The sequence below is a fragment of the Coregonus clupeaformis genome, unplaced genomic scaffold (assembly GCF_020615455.1).
Source record: "Coregonus clupeaformis isolate EN_2021a unplaced genomic scaffold, ASM2061545v1 scaf0447, whole genome shotgun sequence".
NCBI classification, from domain to species: Eukaryota; Metazoa; Chordata; class Actinopteri; order Salmoniformes; family Salmonidae; genus Coregonus; species Coregonus clupeaformis.
Window position 1 is genome coordinate 244,907 of NW_025533902.1, and position 14,815 is coordinate 259,721.

At 45.6% G+C, this 14,815-nt stretch overlaps 1 protein-coding gene across 3 annotated transcripts in view; it reads left to right on the top strand.

Moving 5' to 3' along the window:
* The window catches only part of cnot4b (CCR4-NOT transcription complex, subunit 4b), an 86,216-nt gene that overhangs the window by 32,552 nt on the left and 38,849 nt on the right, over positions 1-14,815 (top strand). For all 3 annotated transcript variants that reach the window (XM_045215459.1, XM_045215461.1, XM_045215460.1), the window contains exons 6-8: positions 1,604-1,729; positions 1,972-2,093; positions 5,053-5,259. In XM_045215459.1, the coding sequence (XP_045071394.1) occupies positions 1,604-1,729; positions 1,972-2,093; positions 5,053-5,259 (455 nt within the window). The remainder of the gene's footprint in view (positions 1-1,603; positions 1,730-1,971; positions 2,094-5,052; positions 5,260-14,815) is intronic.

A 14,815-nucleotide genomic window follows, 5' to 3' on the forward strand; every position in this document is an offset into this window, starting at 1 on the left:
AGTTAGCAGCTCGCCATACTTCAGTTAGCAGCTCGCCATACTTTAGTTAGCAGCTCGCCATACTTTAGTTAGCAGCTCGCCATACTTAGTTAGCAGCTCGCCATACTTTAGTTAGCAGCTCGCCATACTTGTAAATAATTACCTTGTAATGTGTTTAATTTTTCTGTTATGGTCAATAAAAATGTGGCTACAGTTAAACTCAAATGTTGTCAGGGTATGTTCTGGTAATTATATGAGCTGGATAGCTAGCTAACAAGCTAGCAACTAACCAAAACATTGTCTCAAAAGTTGATTTTAGTTGCCTGACATATACAGATTGTTTGGACTAGACTGATGAGATGTCATGCAGACTGTTTGGACCAGGCTGCTGCCATGTCATGCAGACTGTTTGGACCAGGATGCTGATGAGATGTCATGCAGACTGTTTGGACCAGGATGCTGATGAGATGTCATGCAGACTATTTGGACCAGGATGCTGATGAGATGTCATGCAGACTGTTTGGACCAGGCTGATGAGATGTCATGCAGACTGTTTGGACCAGGCTGATGAGATGTCACGCAGACTGTTTGGACCAGGCTGATGAGATGTAATGCAGACTGTTTGGACCAGGATGCTGATGAGATGTCATGCAGACTGTTTGGACCAGGATGCTGATGAGATGTCATGCAGACTGTTTGGACCAGGATGCTGATGAGATGTCATGCAGACTGTTTGGACCAGGATGCTGATGAGATGTCATGCAGACTGTTTGGACCAGGCTGATGAGATGTCATGCAGACTGTTTGGACCAGGCTGATGAGATGTCATGCAGACTGTTTGGACCAGGATGCTGATGAGATGTCATGCAGACTGTTTGGACCAGGATGCTGATGAGATGTCATGCAGACTGTTTGGACCAGGATGCTGATGAGATGTCACGCAGACTGTTTGGACCAGGATGCTGATGAGATGTCATGCAGACTGTTTGGACCAGGATGCTGATGAGATGTCACGCAGACTGTTTGGACCAGGCTGATGAGATGTAATGCAGACTGTTTGGACCAGGCTGCTGATGAGATGTCACGCAGACTGTTTGGACCAGGCTGATGAGATGTCATGCAGACTGTTTGGACCAGGCTGATGAGATGTCATGCAGACTGTTTGGACCAGGATGCTGATGAGATGTCATGCCGTTTTTCATAATGACAAGGACAAGTTTGATGTCGGACAACAACAAGAGAATGTTCCTGATTTAATGCGTGCCGAAGTAGATAAGATGAAAGGGGAGGTTTACACTGAGGCGTTAGCGGGACTCTTAAACATATTACCGCATTCATGACTTCCTCGGTTGGCGGAAATAAAAGTACAGGCTTTGTTACCGGCAATACCTTTGCAATATAAAGAAAAGTTGGAGAACAAGTTGGTGGTAACGTTAACGACTTTTCGTCTTGGTTTGAAAGGGGTTTTACTTTTCATTTTGTTGAGGATATGAAGACATTTCCCATTTTCCACTTGGTGTTCAATCAAGATCCCCGTCTTGGGGAATTATTGCCAAGCGTGTGTAGTACATGTGGATGTCTGGTGCCAAGTTTGATTGACCTAAAGAACTGTTGTGTTCTACAGGCTTCGTTAGGGACTACAAAATACTGCAGCTACTTTCTAAAGAGCACGCAGTGTCCCAAGCCTGACTGCATGTATCTACACGAGCTGGGGGATGAGGCGGCCAGCTTCACCAAAGAGGAAATGCAGGTAAGCTGACCAATTCATCTTTCCTCCAATCCTCACATCCTACCTCCTACCTCCTTCTCAAAACACATTGTAGAAGGTCTGAGGGGAGGGACCTGGGACGTTCTCCTCCAATAGGGGTTGAGGAGGAGGTGGGAGGCGATGAACTAGGAAGTCCAAGGTTGTAGTAGTGCAGATAGTGTAGACTGCACACCAGGTTTGACCCTCCTAACCTGGTCCTTGTGTTGCTTTGTGTCGTCTGTCAGGTGGGGAAGCACCAGGAGTATGAGCAGAAGCTGTTACAGGATCTGTACCAGAACTCCATCTTTACCACCCAGGCCTCAGGAGGGGAGACGACCAAGAGCTCTAACCCCAGCTCTTTACAGAGGTAGGCTAAGAGCTCTACACCCAGCTCTTTACAGAGGTAGGCTAAGAGCTCTACACCCAGCTCTTTACAGAGGTAGGCTAAGAGCTCTACACCCAGCTCTTTACAGAGGGAGGCTAAGAGCTCTACACCCAGCTCTTTACAGAGGGAGGCTAAGAGCTCTACACCCAGCTCTTTACAGAGGGAGGCTAAGAGCTCTACACCCAGCTCTTTACAGAGGGAGGCTAAGAGCTCTAACCCCAGCTCTTTACAGAGGGAGGCTAAGAGCTCTACACCCAGCTCTTTACAGAGGGAGGCTAAGAGCTCTACACCCAGCTCTTTACAGAGGGAGGCTAAGAGCTCTACACCCAGCTCTTTACAGAGGTAGGCTAAGAGCTCTACACCCAGCTCTTTACAGAGGGAGGCTAAGAGCTCTACACCCAGCTCTTTACAGAGGTAGGCTAAGAGCTCTAACCCCAGCTCTTTACAGAGGGAGGCTAAGAGCTCTACACCCAGCTTTTTACAGAGGGAGGCTAAGAGCTCTACACCCAGCTCTTTACAGAGGTAGGCTAAGAGCTCTACACCCAGCTCTTTACAGAGGTAGGCTAAGAGCTCTACACCCAGCTCTTTACAGAGGGAGGCTAAGAGCTCTACACCCAGCTCTTTACAGGGGGAGGCTAAGAGCTCTAACCCCAGCTCTTTACAGAGGTAGGCTAAGAGCTCTACACCCAGCTCTTTACAGAGGGAGGCTAAGAGCTCTAACCCCAGCTCTTTACAGAGGGAGGCTAAGAGCTCTAACCCCAGCTCTTTACAGAGGGAGGCTAAGAGCTCTAACCCCAGCTCTTTACAGAGGGAGGCTAAGAGCTCTAACCCCAGCTCTTTACAGAGGGAGGCTAAGAGCTCTAACCCCAGCTCTTTACAGAGGGAGGCTAAGAGCTCTACACCCAGCTCTTTACAGAGGGAGGCTAAGAGCTCTACACCCAGCTCTTTACAGAGGGAGGCTAAGAGCTCTAACCCCAGCTCTTTACAGAGGGAGGCTAAGAGCTCTACACCCAGCTCTTTACAGAGGTAGGCTAAGAGCTCTACACCCAGCTCTTTACAGAGGGGAGGCTAAGAGCTCTACACCCAGCTCTTTACAGAGGGAGGCTAAGAGCTCTAACCCCAGCTCTTTACAGAGGGAGGCTAAGAGCTCTAACCCCCAGCTCTTTACAGAGGGAGGCTAAGAGCTCTAACCCCCAGCTCTTTACAGAGGGAGGCTAAGAGCTCTAACCCCAGCTCTTTACAGAGGGAGGCTAAGAGCTCTACACCCAGCTCTTTACAGAGGGAGGCTAAGAGCTCTACACCCAGCTCTTTACAGAGGGAGGCTAAGAGCTCTACACCCAGCTCTTTACAGAGGGAGGCTAAGAGCTCTACACCCAGCTCTTTACAGAGGTAGGCTAAGAGCTCTACACCCAGCTCTTTACAGAGGGAGGCTAAGAGCTCTAACCCCAGCTCTTTACAGAGGGAGGCTAAGAGCTCTAACCCCAGCTCTTTACAGAGGGAGGCTAAGAGCTCTAACCCCAGCTCTTTACAGAGGGAGGCTAAGAGCTCTACACCCAGCTCTTTACAGAGGTAGGCTAAGAGCTCTACACCCAGCTCTTTACAGAGGGAGGCTAAGAGCTCTAACCCCAGCTCTTTACAGAGGGAGGCTAAGAGCTCTAACCCCAGCTCTTTACAGAGGGAGGCTAAGAGCTCTACACCCAGCTCTTTACAGAGGGAGGCTAAGAGCTCTACACCCAGCTCTTTACAGAGGGAGGCTAAGAGCTCTACACCCAGCTCTTTACAGAGGGAGGCTAAGAGCTCTACACCCAGCTCTTTACAGAGGGAGGCTAAGAGCTCTACACCCAGCTCTTTACAGAGGGAGGCTAAGAGCTCTACACCCAGCTCTTTACAGAGGGAGGCTAAGAGCTCTACACCCAGCTCTTTACAGAGGTAGGCTAAGAGCTCTACCCCCAGCTCTTTACAGAGGGAGGCTAAGAGCTCTAACCCCAGTTCTTTACAGAGGGAGGCTAAGAGCTCTACACCCAGCTCTTTACAGAGGGAGGCTAAGAGCTCTACACCCAGCTCTTTACAGAGGGAGGCTAAGAGCTCTACACCCAGCTCTTTACAGAGGGAGGCTAAGAGCTCTACACCCAGCTCTTTACAGAGGGAGGCTAAGAGCTCTAACCCCAGCTCTTTACAGAGGTAGGCTAAGAGCTCTAACCCCAGCTCTTTACAGAGGGAGGCTAAGAGCTCTACACCCAGCTCTTTACAGAGGGAGGCTAAGAGCTCTAACTCCAGCTCTTTACAGAGGGAGGCTAAGAGCTCTACACCCAGCTCTTTACAGTGGGAGGCTAAGAGCTCTACACCCAGCTCTTTACAGAGGGAGGCTAAGAGCTCTACACCCAGCTCTTTACAGAGGGAGGCTAAGAGCTCTAACCCCAGCTCTTTACAGAGGGAGGCTAAGAGCTCTACACCCAGCTCTTTACAGAGGGAGGCTAAGAGCTCTACACCCAGCTCTTTACAGAGGTAGGCTAAGAGCTCTACACCCAGCTCTTTACAGAGGGAGGCTAAGAGCTCTACACCCAGCTCTTTACAGAGGGAGGCTAAGAGCTCTACACCCAGCTCTTTACAGAGGGAGGCTAAGAGCTCTACACCCAGCTCTTTACAGAGGGAGGCTAAGAGCTCTACACCCAGCTCTTTACAGAGGGAGGCTAAGAGCTCTACCCCCAGCTCTTTACAGAGGGAGGCTAACCTGGGCTCCATTTTGATGCCTGACACTTGACTGATGTCTTTTGAAGAGCTGAGATTGACTCTTGACTCGTGGTACATTAGTCTTCCTTCTCTGCCCCTCCTTTCCCCCCAATTACTCACTATTCCTTTCCCTCTTTCCCCCTCTCTCTCCTTCTATCTCTCTTCCCCTCTTTCTCTCTCTCTCTCTCTCTCTCTCTCCTCTTCTCTACAGATCCAACAGTAACAGTAGTCATGGACAAGACGTTTGGCCAACGTTACAACCCACGGGGAAGACAACCAATGGTCTGTCAGAGCACCGTAAGAGCCCGCCGTTGGACTCTGACCACATGACACCGGATGGACCGGAATGTGACGTGGGTCTGGGTCTGGGCTCTGTGTCTGGCCTCCCACCCTTCTCCTCAAGCTGTGACCCCCCCAGGTAAAGGACCGTACACACTTCACGCAATATATGAAAGCGCAGCGACGGAGCGTCGTTTTCACACGTAGTTCTACATACTTTTGAGTAGCTAAAATGTTGTAAGGCACTGTATACGACGCTCCATCTCTCTGTGTGTCGCAGCCTTAAACATCCATCCACTGACATATTAACTCCCTAACCCATTTACACACAGCTTATTTTATAAACGGTGAACTGAAACGTTTTGAAACGGTCAAAGAAAAATGACTAACATGAGACGTCAAGAGAGAAGTAGAATTTAATTCATCCTGTTCCAGAATAACTCCTTCAAACCTCCAAGATGCTCTGATGGTGTTGCTGTTATCTCTCATCTACTGGTGTTGCTGTTATCTATCATCTACTGGTGTTGCTGTTATCTGTCATCTACTGGTGTTGCTGTTATCTGTCATCTACTGGTGTTGCTGTTATCTGTCATCTACTGGTGTTATCTGTCATCTACTGGTGTTGCTGTTATCTGTCATCTACTGGTGTTGCTGTTATCTGTCATCTACTGGTGTTGCTGTTATCTGTCATCTACTGGTGCAGCTGTTATCTGTCATCTACTGGTGTTGCTGTTATCTGTCATCTACTGGTGTTGCTGTTATCTGTCATCTACTGGTGTTGCTGTTATCTGTCATCTACTGGTGCTGCTGTTATCTGTCATCTACTGGTGTTGCTGTTATCTGTCATCTACTGGTGTTGCTGTTATCTGTCATCTACTGGTGTTGCTGTTATCTGTCATCTACTGGTGTTGCTGTTATCTGTCATCTACTGGTGTTGCTGTTATCTGTCATCTACTGTGTGTTTCTACTGGTGTTGCTGTTATCTGTCATCTACTGGTGTTGCTGTTATCTGTCATCTACTGGTGTTGCTGTTATCTGTCATCTACTGGTGTTGCTGTTATCTATCATCTACTGGTGTTGCTGTTATCTATCATCTACTGGTGTTGCTGTTATCTATCATCTACTGGTGTTGCTGTTATCTGTCATCTACTGGTGTTGCTGTTATCTGTCATCTACTGGTGCTATCTGTCATCTACTGGTGTTTCTGTTATCTGTCATCTACTGGTGCTATCTGTCATCTACTGGTGTTGCTGTTATCTGTCATCTACTGGTGCTATCTGTCATCTACTGGTGTTTCTGTTATCTGTCATCTACTGGTGTTGCTGTTATCTGTCATCTACTGGTGTTTCTGTTATCTGTCATCTACTGGTGTTGCTGTTATCTGTCATCTACTGGTGTTGCTGTTGTCTGTCATCTACTGGTGTTATCTGTCATCTACTGGTGTTGCTGTTATCTGTTATCTACTGGTGTTGCTGTTATCTGTCATCTACTGGTGTTGCTGTTATCTGTCATCTACTGGTGTTGCTGTTATCTATCATCTACTGGTGTTGCTGTTATCTACCATCTACTGGTGTTATCTGTCATCTACTGGTGCTATCTATCATCTACTGGTGTTGCTGTTATCTGTCATCTACTGGTGTTGCTGTTATCTATCATCTACTGGTGTTGCTGTTATCTACCATCTACTGGTGTTGCTGTTATCTGTCATCTACTGGTGTTGCTGTTATCTGTCATCTACTGGTGTTGCTGTTATCTGTCATCTACTGGTGTTGCTGTTATCTGTCATCTACTGGTGTTGCTGTTATCTATCATCTACTGGTGTTGCTGTTATCTGTCATCTACTGGTGTTGCTGTTATCTGTCATCTACTGGTGTTGCTGTTATCTGTCATCTACTGGTGTTGTTGTTATCTGTCATCTACTGGTGTTGCTGTTATCTATCATCTACTGGTGTTGCTGTTATCTGTCATCTACTGGTGTTGCTGTTATCTGTCATCTACTGGTGTTGCTGTTATCTATCATCTACTGGTGTTGCTGTTATCTGTCATCTACTGGTGTTGCTGTTATCTGTCATCTACTGGTGTTGCTGTCATCTACTGGTGTTGCTGTTATCTATCATCTACTGGTGTTGCTGTTATCTGTCATCTACTGGTGTTGCTGTTATCTGTCATCTACTGGTGTTGCTGTTATCTGTCATCTACTGGTGTTGCTGTTATCTGTCATCTACTGGTGCTATCTGTCATCTACTGGTGTTGCTGTTATCTGTCATCTACTGGTGTTGCTGTTATCTGTCATCTACTGGTGCTATCTGTCATCTACTGGTGTTGCTGTTATCTGTCATCTACTGGTGTTGCTGTTATCTATCATCTACTGGTGTTATCTGTCATCTACTGGTGTTGCTGTTATCTGTCATCTACTGGTGTTGCTGTTATCTGTCATCTACTGGTGTTGCTGTTATCTGTCATCTACTGGTGCTATCTGTCATCTACTGGTGCTGCTGTTATCTGTCATCTACTGGTGTTGCTGTTATCTGTCATCTACTGGTGTTGCTGTTATCTGTCATCTACTGGTGTTGCTGTTATCTATCATCTACTGGTGTTGCTGTTATCTGTCATCTACTGGTGTTGCTGTTATCTATCATCTACTGGTGTTGCTGTTATCTGTCATCTACTGGTGCTATCTGTCATCTACTGGCGTTGCTGTTATCTGTCATCTACTGGTGTTGCTGTTATCTATCATCTACTGCTGTTATCTGTCATCTACTGGTGTTGCTGTTATCTGTCATCTACTGGTGTTGCTGTTATCTATCATCTACTGGTGTTGCTGTTATCTGTCATCTACTGGTGTTGCTGTTATCTATCATCTACTGGTGTTGCTGTTATCTGTCATCTACTGGTGCTATCTGTCATCTACTGGTGTTGCTGTTATCTATCATCTACTGGTGTTGCTGTTATCTGTCATCTACTGGTGTTGCTGTTATCTGTCATCTACTGGTGTTGCTGTTATCTGTCATCTACTGGTGTTGCTGTTATCTGTCATCTACTGGTGTTGCTGTTATCTGTCATCTACTGGTGTTGCTGTTATCTGTCATCTACTGGTGTTGCTGTTGTCTGTCATCTACTGGTGTTATCTGTCATCTACTGGTGTTGCTGTTATCTGTCATCTACTGGTGTTGCTGTTATCTGTCATCTACTGGTGTTGCTGTTATCTATCATCTACTGGTGTTGCTGTTATCTGTCATCTACTGGTGTTGCTGTTATCTGTCATCTACTGGTGTTGCTGATATCTGTCATCTACTGGTGTTGCTGTTATCTGTCATCTACTGGTGTTGCTGTTATCTGTCATCTACTGGTGTTGCTGTTATCTGTCATCTACTGGTGCTGCTGTTATCTGTCATCTACTGGTGCTATCTGTCATCTACTGGTGTTGCTGTTATCTGTCATCTACTGGTGTTTCTGTTATCTGTCATCTACTGGTGTTGCTGTTATCTATCATCTACTGGTGTTTCTGTTATCTGTCATCTGCTGGTGTTGCTGTTATCTATCATCTACTGGTGTTGCTGTTGTCTGTCATCTACTGGTGTTGCTGTCATCTGTCATCTACTGGTGTTGCTGTTATCTGTCATCTACTGGTGTTGCTGTTATCTGTCATCTACTGGTGTTGCTGTTATCTATCATCTACTGGTGTTGCTGTAATCTGTCATCTACTGGTGTTGCTGTTATCTGTCATCTACTGGTGTTGCTGTTATCTACCATCTACTGGTGTTGCTGTTATCTGTCATCTACTGGTGTTGCTGTTATCTGTCATCTACTGGTGTTGCTGTTATCTGTCATCTACTGGTGTTGCTGTTATCTGTCATCTACTGGTGTTGCTGTTATCTGTCATCTACTGGTGTTGCTGTTGTCTGTCATCTACTGGTGTTATCTGTCATCTACTGGTGTTGCTGTTATCTGTCATCTACTGGTGTTGCTGTTATCTGTCATCTACTGGTGTTGCTGTTATCTGTCATCTACTGGTGTTGCTGTTATCTGTCATCTACTGGTGTTGCTGTTATCTGTCATCTACTGGTGTTGCTGTTGTCTGTCATCTACTGGTGTTATCTGTCGTCTGTCATCTACTGGTGTTATCTGTCATCTACTGGTGTTGCTGTTATCTGTCATCTACTGGTGTTGCTGTTATCTGTCATCTACTGGTGTTGCTGTTATCTGTCATCTACTGGTGTTGCTGTTATCTATCATCTACTGGTGTTGCTGTTATCTGTCATCTACTGGTGTTGCTGTTATCTGTCATCTACTGGTGTTGCTGTTATCTGTCATCTACTGGTGTTGCTGTTATCTGTCATCTACTGGTGTTATCTGTCATCTACTGGTGTTGCTGTTATCTGTCATCTACTGGTGTTGCTGTTATCTATCATCTACTGGTGTTGCTGTTATCTATCATCTACTGGTGTTATCTATCATCTACTGGTGTTGCTGTTATCTGTCATCTACTGGTGTTGCTGTTATCTGTCATCTACTGGTGTTGCTGTTGTCTGTCATCTACTGGTGTTATCTGTCATCTACTGGTGTTGCTGTTATCTGTCATCTACTGGTGTTGCTGTTATCTGTCATCTACTGGTGTTGCTGTTATCTGTCATCTACTGGTGTTGCTGTTATCTGTCATCTACTGGTGTTGCTGTTATCTATCATCTACTGGTGTTGCTGTTATCTATCATCTACTGGTGTTATCTATCATCTACTGGTGTTATCTGTCATCTACTGGTGTTGCTGTTATCTGTCATCTACTGGTGTTATCTGTCATCTACTGGTGTTGCTGTTATCTGTCATCTACTGGTGTTGCTGTTATCTGTCATCTACTGGTGTTGCTGTTATCTGTCATCTACTGGTGTTGCTGTTATCTGTCATCTACTGGTGTTGCTGTTATCTGTCATCTACTGGTGTTGCTGTTATCTGTCATCTACTGGTGTTGCTGTTATCTATCATCTACTGGTGTTGCTGTTATCTGTCATCTACTGGTGTTGCTGTTATCTACCATCTACTGGTGTTGCTGTTATCTACCATCTACTGGTGTTGCTGTTATCTGTCATCTACTGGTGTTGCTGTTATCTATCATCTACTGGTGTTGCTGTTATCTGTCATCTACTGGTGTTGCTGTTATCTGTCATCTACTGGCGTTGCTGTTATCTGTCATCTACTGGTGTTGCTGTTATCTATCATCTACTGGTGTTGCTGTTATCTGTCATCTACTGGTGTTGCTGTTATCTGTCATCTACTGGTGTTGCTGTTATCTGTCATCTACTGGCGTTGCTGTTATCTGTCATCTACTGGTGTTGCTGTTATCTATCATCTACTGGTGTTGCTGTTATCTGTCATCTACTGGTGTTGCTGTTATCTGTCATCTACTGGTGTTGCTGTCATCTACTGGTGTTGCTGTTATCTGTCATCTACTGGTGTTGCTGTTATCTGTCATCTACTGGCGTTGCTGTTATCTGTCATCTACTGGTGTTGCTGTTATCTGTCATCTACTGGTGCTATCTGTCATCTACTGGTGTTGCTGTTATCTGTCATCTACTGGTGTTGCTGTTATCTATCATCTACTGGTGTTTCTGTTATCTGTCATCTACTGGTGTTGCTGATATCTGTCATCTACTGGTGCTATCTGTCATCTACTGGTGTTGCTGTTATCTGTCATCTACTGGCGTTGCTGTTATCTGTCATCTACTGGTGTTGCTGTTATCTGTCATCTACTGGTGCTATCTGTCATCTACTGGTGTTGCTGTTATCTGTCATCTACTGGTGTTGCTGTTATCTGTCATCTACTGGTGTTGCTGTTATCTGTCATCTACTGGTGTTGCTGTTATCTGTCATCTACTGGTGTTGCTGTTATCTGTCATCTACTGGTGTTGCTGTCATCTGTCATCTACTGGTGTTGCTGTTATCTATCATCTACTGGTGTTGCTGTTATCTGTCATCTACTGGTGTTGCTGTCATCTACTGGTGTTGCTGTTATCTGTCATCTACTGGTGTTGCTGTTATCTGTCATCTACTGGTGTTGCTGTTATCTGTCATCTACTGGTGTTGCTGTTATCTATCATCTACTGGTGTTGCTGTTATCTATCATCTACTGGTGTTGCTGTTATCTGTCATCTACTGGTGTTGCTGTTATCTGTCATCTACTGGTGTTGCTGTTATCTGTCATCTACTGGTGCTATCTGTCATCTACTGGTGTTGCTGCTATCTGTCATCTACTGGTGTTGCTGTTATCTATCATCTACTGGTGTTGCTGTTATCTGTCATCTACTGGTGTTGCTGTTATCTGTCATCTACTGGTGTTGCTGTTATCTCTCATCTACTGGTGTTGCTGTTATCTACTGGTGTTGCTGTTATCTGTCATCTACTGGTGTTGCTGTCATCTACTGGTGTTGCTGTTATCTGTCATCTACTGGTGTTGCTGTTATCTGTCATCTACTGGTGTTGCTGTTATCTATCATCTACTGGTGTTGCTGTTATCTGTCATCTACTGGCGTTGCTGTTATCTGTCATCTACTGGTGTTGCTGTTATCTGTCATCTACTGGTGTTGCTGTTATCTGTCATCTACTGGTGTTGCTGTTATCTATCATCTACTGGTGCTGCTGTTATCTGTCATCTACTGGCGTTGCTGTTATCTGTCATCTACTGGTGTTGCTGTTATCTATCATCTACTGCTGTTATCTGTCATCTACTGGCGTTGCTGTTATCTGTCATCTACTGGTGTTGCTGTTATCTGTCATCTACTGGTGTTGCTGTTATCTGTCATCTACTGGCGTTGCTGTTATCTGTCATCTACTGGTGTTGCTGTTATCTACTGGTGTTGCTGTTATCTATCATCTACTGGTGTTGCTGTTATCTACTGGTGTTGCTGTTATCTATCATCTACTGGCGTTGCTGTTATCTGTCATCTACTGGTGTTGCTGTTATCTGTCATCTACTGGTGTTGCTGTTATCTGTCATCTACTGGTGTTGCTTTTATCTGTCATCTACTGGTGTTGCTGTTATCTGTCATCTACTGGCGTTGCTGTTATCTACTGGTGTTGCTGTTATCTGTCATCTACTGGTGTTGCTGTTATCTGTCATCTACTGGCGTTGCTGTTATCTGTCATCTACTGGTGTTGCTGTTATCTACTGGTGTTGCTGTTATCTATCATCTACTGGCGTTGCTGTTATCTATCATCTACTGGTGTTGCTGTTATCTGTCATCTACTGGTGTTGCTGTTATCTATCATCTACTGGTGTTGCTGTTATCTATCATCTACTGGCGTTGCTGTTATCTATCATCTACTGGCGTTGCTGTTATCTGTTATCTACTGGTGCTGCTGTTATCTGTCATCTACTGGTGTTGCTGTTATCTATCATCTACTGGTGTTGCTGTTATCTATCATCTACTGGTGTTGCTGTTATCTATCATCTACTGGTGTTGCTGTTATCTGTCATCTACTGGGTTGTTCTGCTGTTATCTGTCATCTACTGGTGTTGCTGTTATCTATCATCTACTGGTGTTGCTGTTATCTATCATCTACTGGTGTTGCTGTTATCTATCATCTACTGGTGTTGCTGTTATCTGTCATCTACTGGTGTTGCTGTTATCTGTCATCTACTGGTGTTGCTGTTATCTATCATCTACTGGCGTTGCTGTTATCTATCATCTACTGGCGTTGCTGTTATCTGTTATCTACTGGTGCTGCTGTTATCTGTCATCTACTGGTGTTGCTGTTATCTATCATCTACTGGTGTTGCTGTTATCTATCATCTACTGGTGTTGCTGTTATCTATCATCTACTGGTGTTGCTGTTATCTGTCATCTACTGGCGTTGCTGTTATCTGTCATCTACTGGTGTTGCTGTTATCTATCATCTACTGGTGTTGCTGTTATCTGTCATCTACTGGTGCTCTCTGTCATCTACTGGTGTTGCTGTTATCTGTCATCTACTGGCGTTGCTGTTATCTGTCATCTACTGGTGTTGCTGTTATCTACTGGTGTTGCTGTTATCTGTCATCTACTGGTGTTGCTGTTATCTGTCATCTACTGGCGTTGCTGTTATCTGTCATCTACTGGTGTTGCTGTTATCTATCATCTACTGGTGTTGCTGTTATCTGTTATCTACTGGTGCTCTCTGTCATCTACTGGTGTTGCTGTTATCTGTCATCTACTGGCGTTGCTGTTATCTGTCATCTACTGGTGTTGCTGTTATCTACTGGTGTTGCTGTTATCTATCATCTACTGGTGTTGCTGTTATCTATCATCTACTGGTGTTGCTGTTATCTGTCATCTACTGGTGTTGCTGTTATCTGTCATCTACTGGTGTTGCTGTTATCTGTCATCTACTGGTGTTGCTGTTATCTGTCATCTACTGGTGTTGCTGTTATCTGTCATCTACTGGTGTTATGTCATCTACTGGTGTTGCTGTTATCTGTCATCTACTGGTGTTGCTGTTATCTGTCATCTACTGGTGTTGCTGTTATCTGTCATCTACTGGTGTTGCTGTTATCTGTCATCTACTGGTGTTGCTGTTATCTGTCATCTACTGGTGTTGCTGTTATCTGTCATCTACTGGCGTTGCTGTTATCTGTCATCTACTAATCGCCCAACATCAGTGCCCGTCCTCACCAATGCTCTTGTGGCTGAATGGAAGCAAGTCCCCGCAGCAATGTTCCAACATCTAGTGGAAAGCCTTCCCAGAAGAGTGGAGGCTGTTATAGCAGCAAAGGGGGGACCAACTCCATGTTAATGCCCATGATTTTGGAATGAGATGTTGGACCAGCAGGTGTCCACATCCTGCTGGTCATGTAGTGTATTTAGACATTGTGGCTCTGTGGTCATCCTCGCCTCACCATGGTGGTTCTAACAACAGGTTGCTCTGTGGTCATCCTCGCCTCACCATGGTGGTTCTAACAACAGGTTGCTCTGTGGTCATCCTCGCCTCACCATGGTGGTTCTAACAACAGGTTGCTCTGTGGTCATCCTCGCCTCACCATGGTGGTTCTAACAACAGGTTGCTCTGTGGTCATCCTCGCCACACCATGGTGGTTCTAACAACAGGTTGCTCTGTGGTCATCCTCGCCACACCATGGTGGTTCTAACAACAGGTTGCTCTGTGGTCATCCTCGCCACACCATGGTGGTTCTAACAACAGGTTGCTCTGTGGTCATCCTCGCCACACCATGGTGGTTCTAACAACAGGTTGCTCTGTGGTCATCCTCGCCACACCATGGTGGTTCTAACAACAGGTTGCTCTGTGGTCATCCTCGCCTCACCATGGTGGTTCTAACAACAGGTTGCTCTGTGGTCATCCTCGCCACACCATGGTGGTTCTAACAACAGGTTGCTCTGTGGTCATCCTCGCCACACCATGGTGGTTCTAACAACAGGTTGCTCTGTGGTCATCCTCGCCACACCATGGTGGTTCTAACAACAGGTTGCTCTGTGGTCATCCTCGCCACACCATGGTGGTTCTAACAACAGGTTGCTCTGTGGTCATCCTCGCCACACCATGGTGGTTCTAACAACAGGTTGCTCTGTGGTCATCCTCGCCTCACCATGGTGGTTCTAACAACAGGTTGCTCTGTGGTCATCCTCGCCACACCATGGTGGTTCTAACAACAGGTTGCTCTGTGGTCATCCTCGCCACACCATGGTGGTTCTAACAACAGGTTGCTCTGT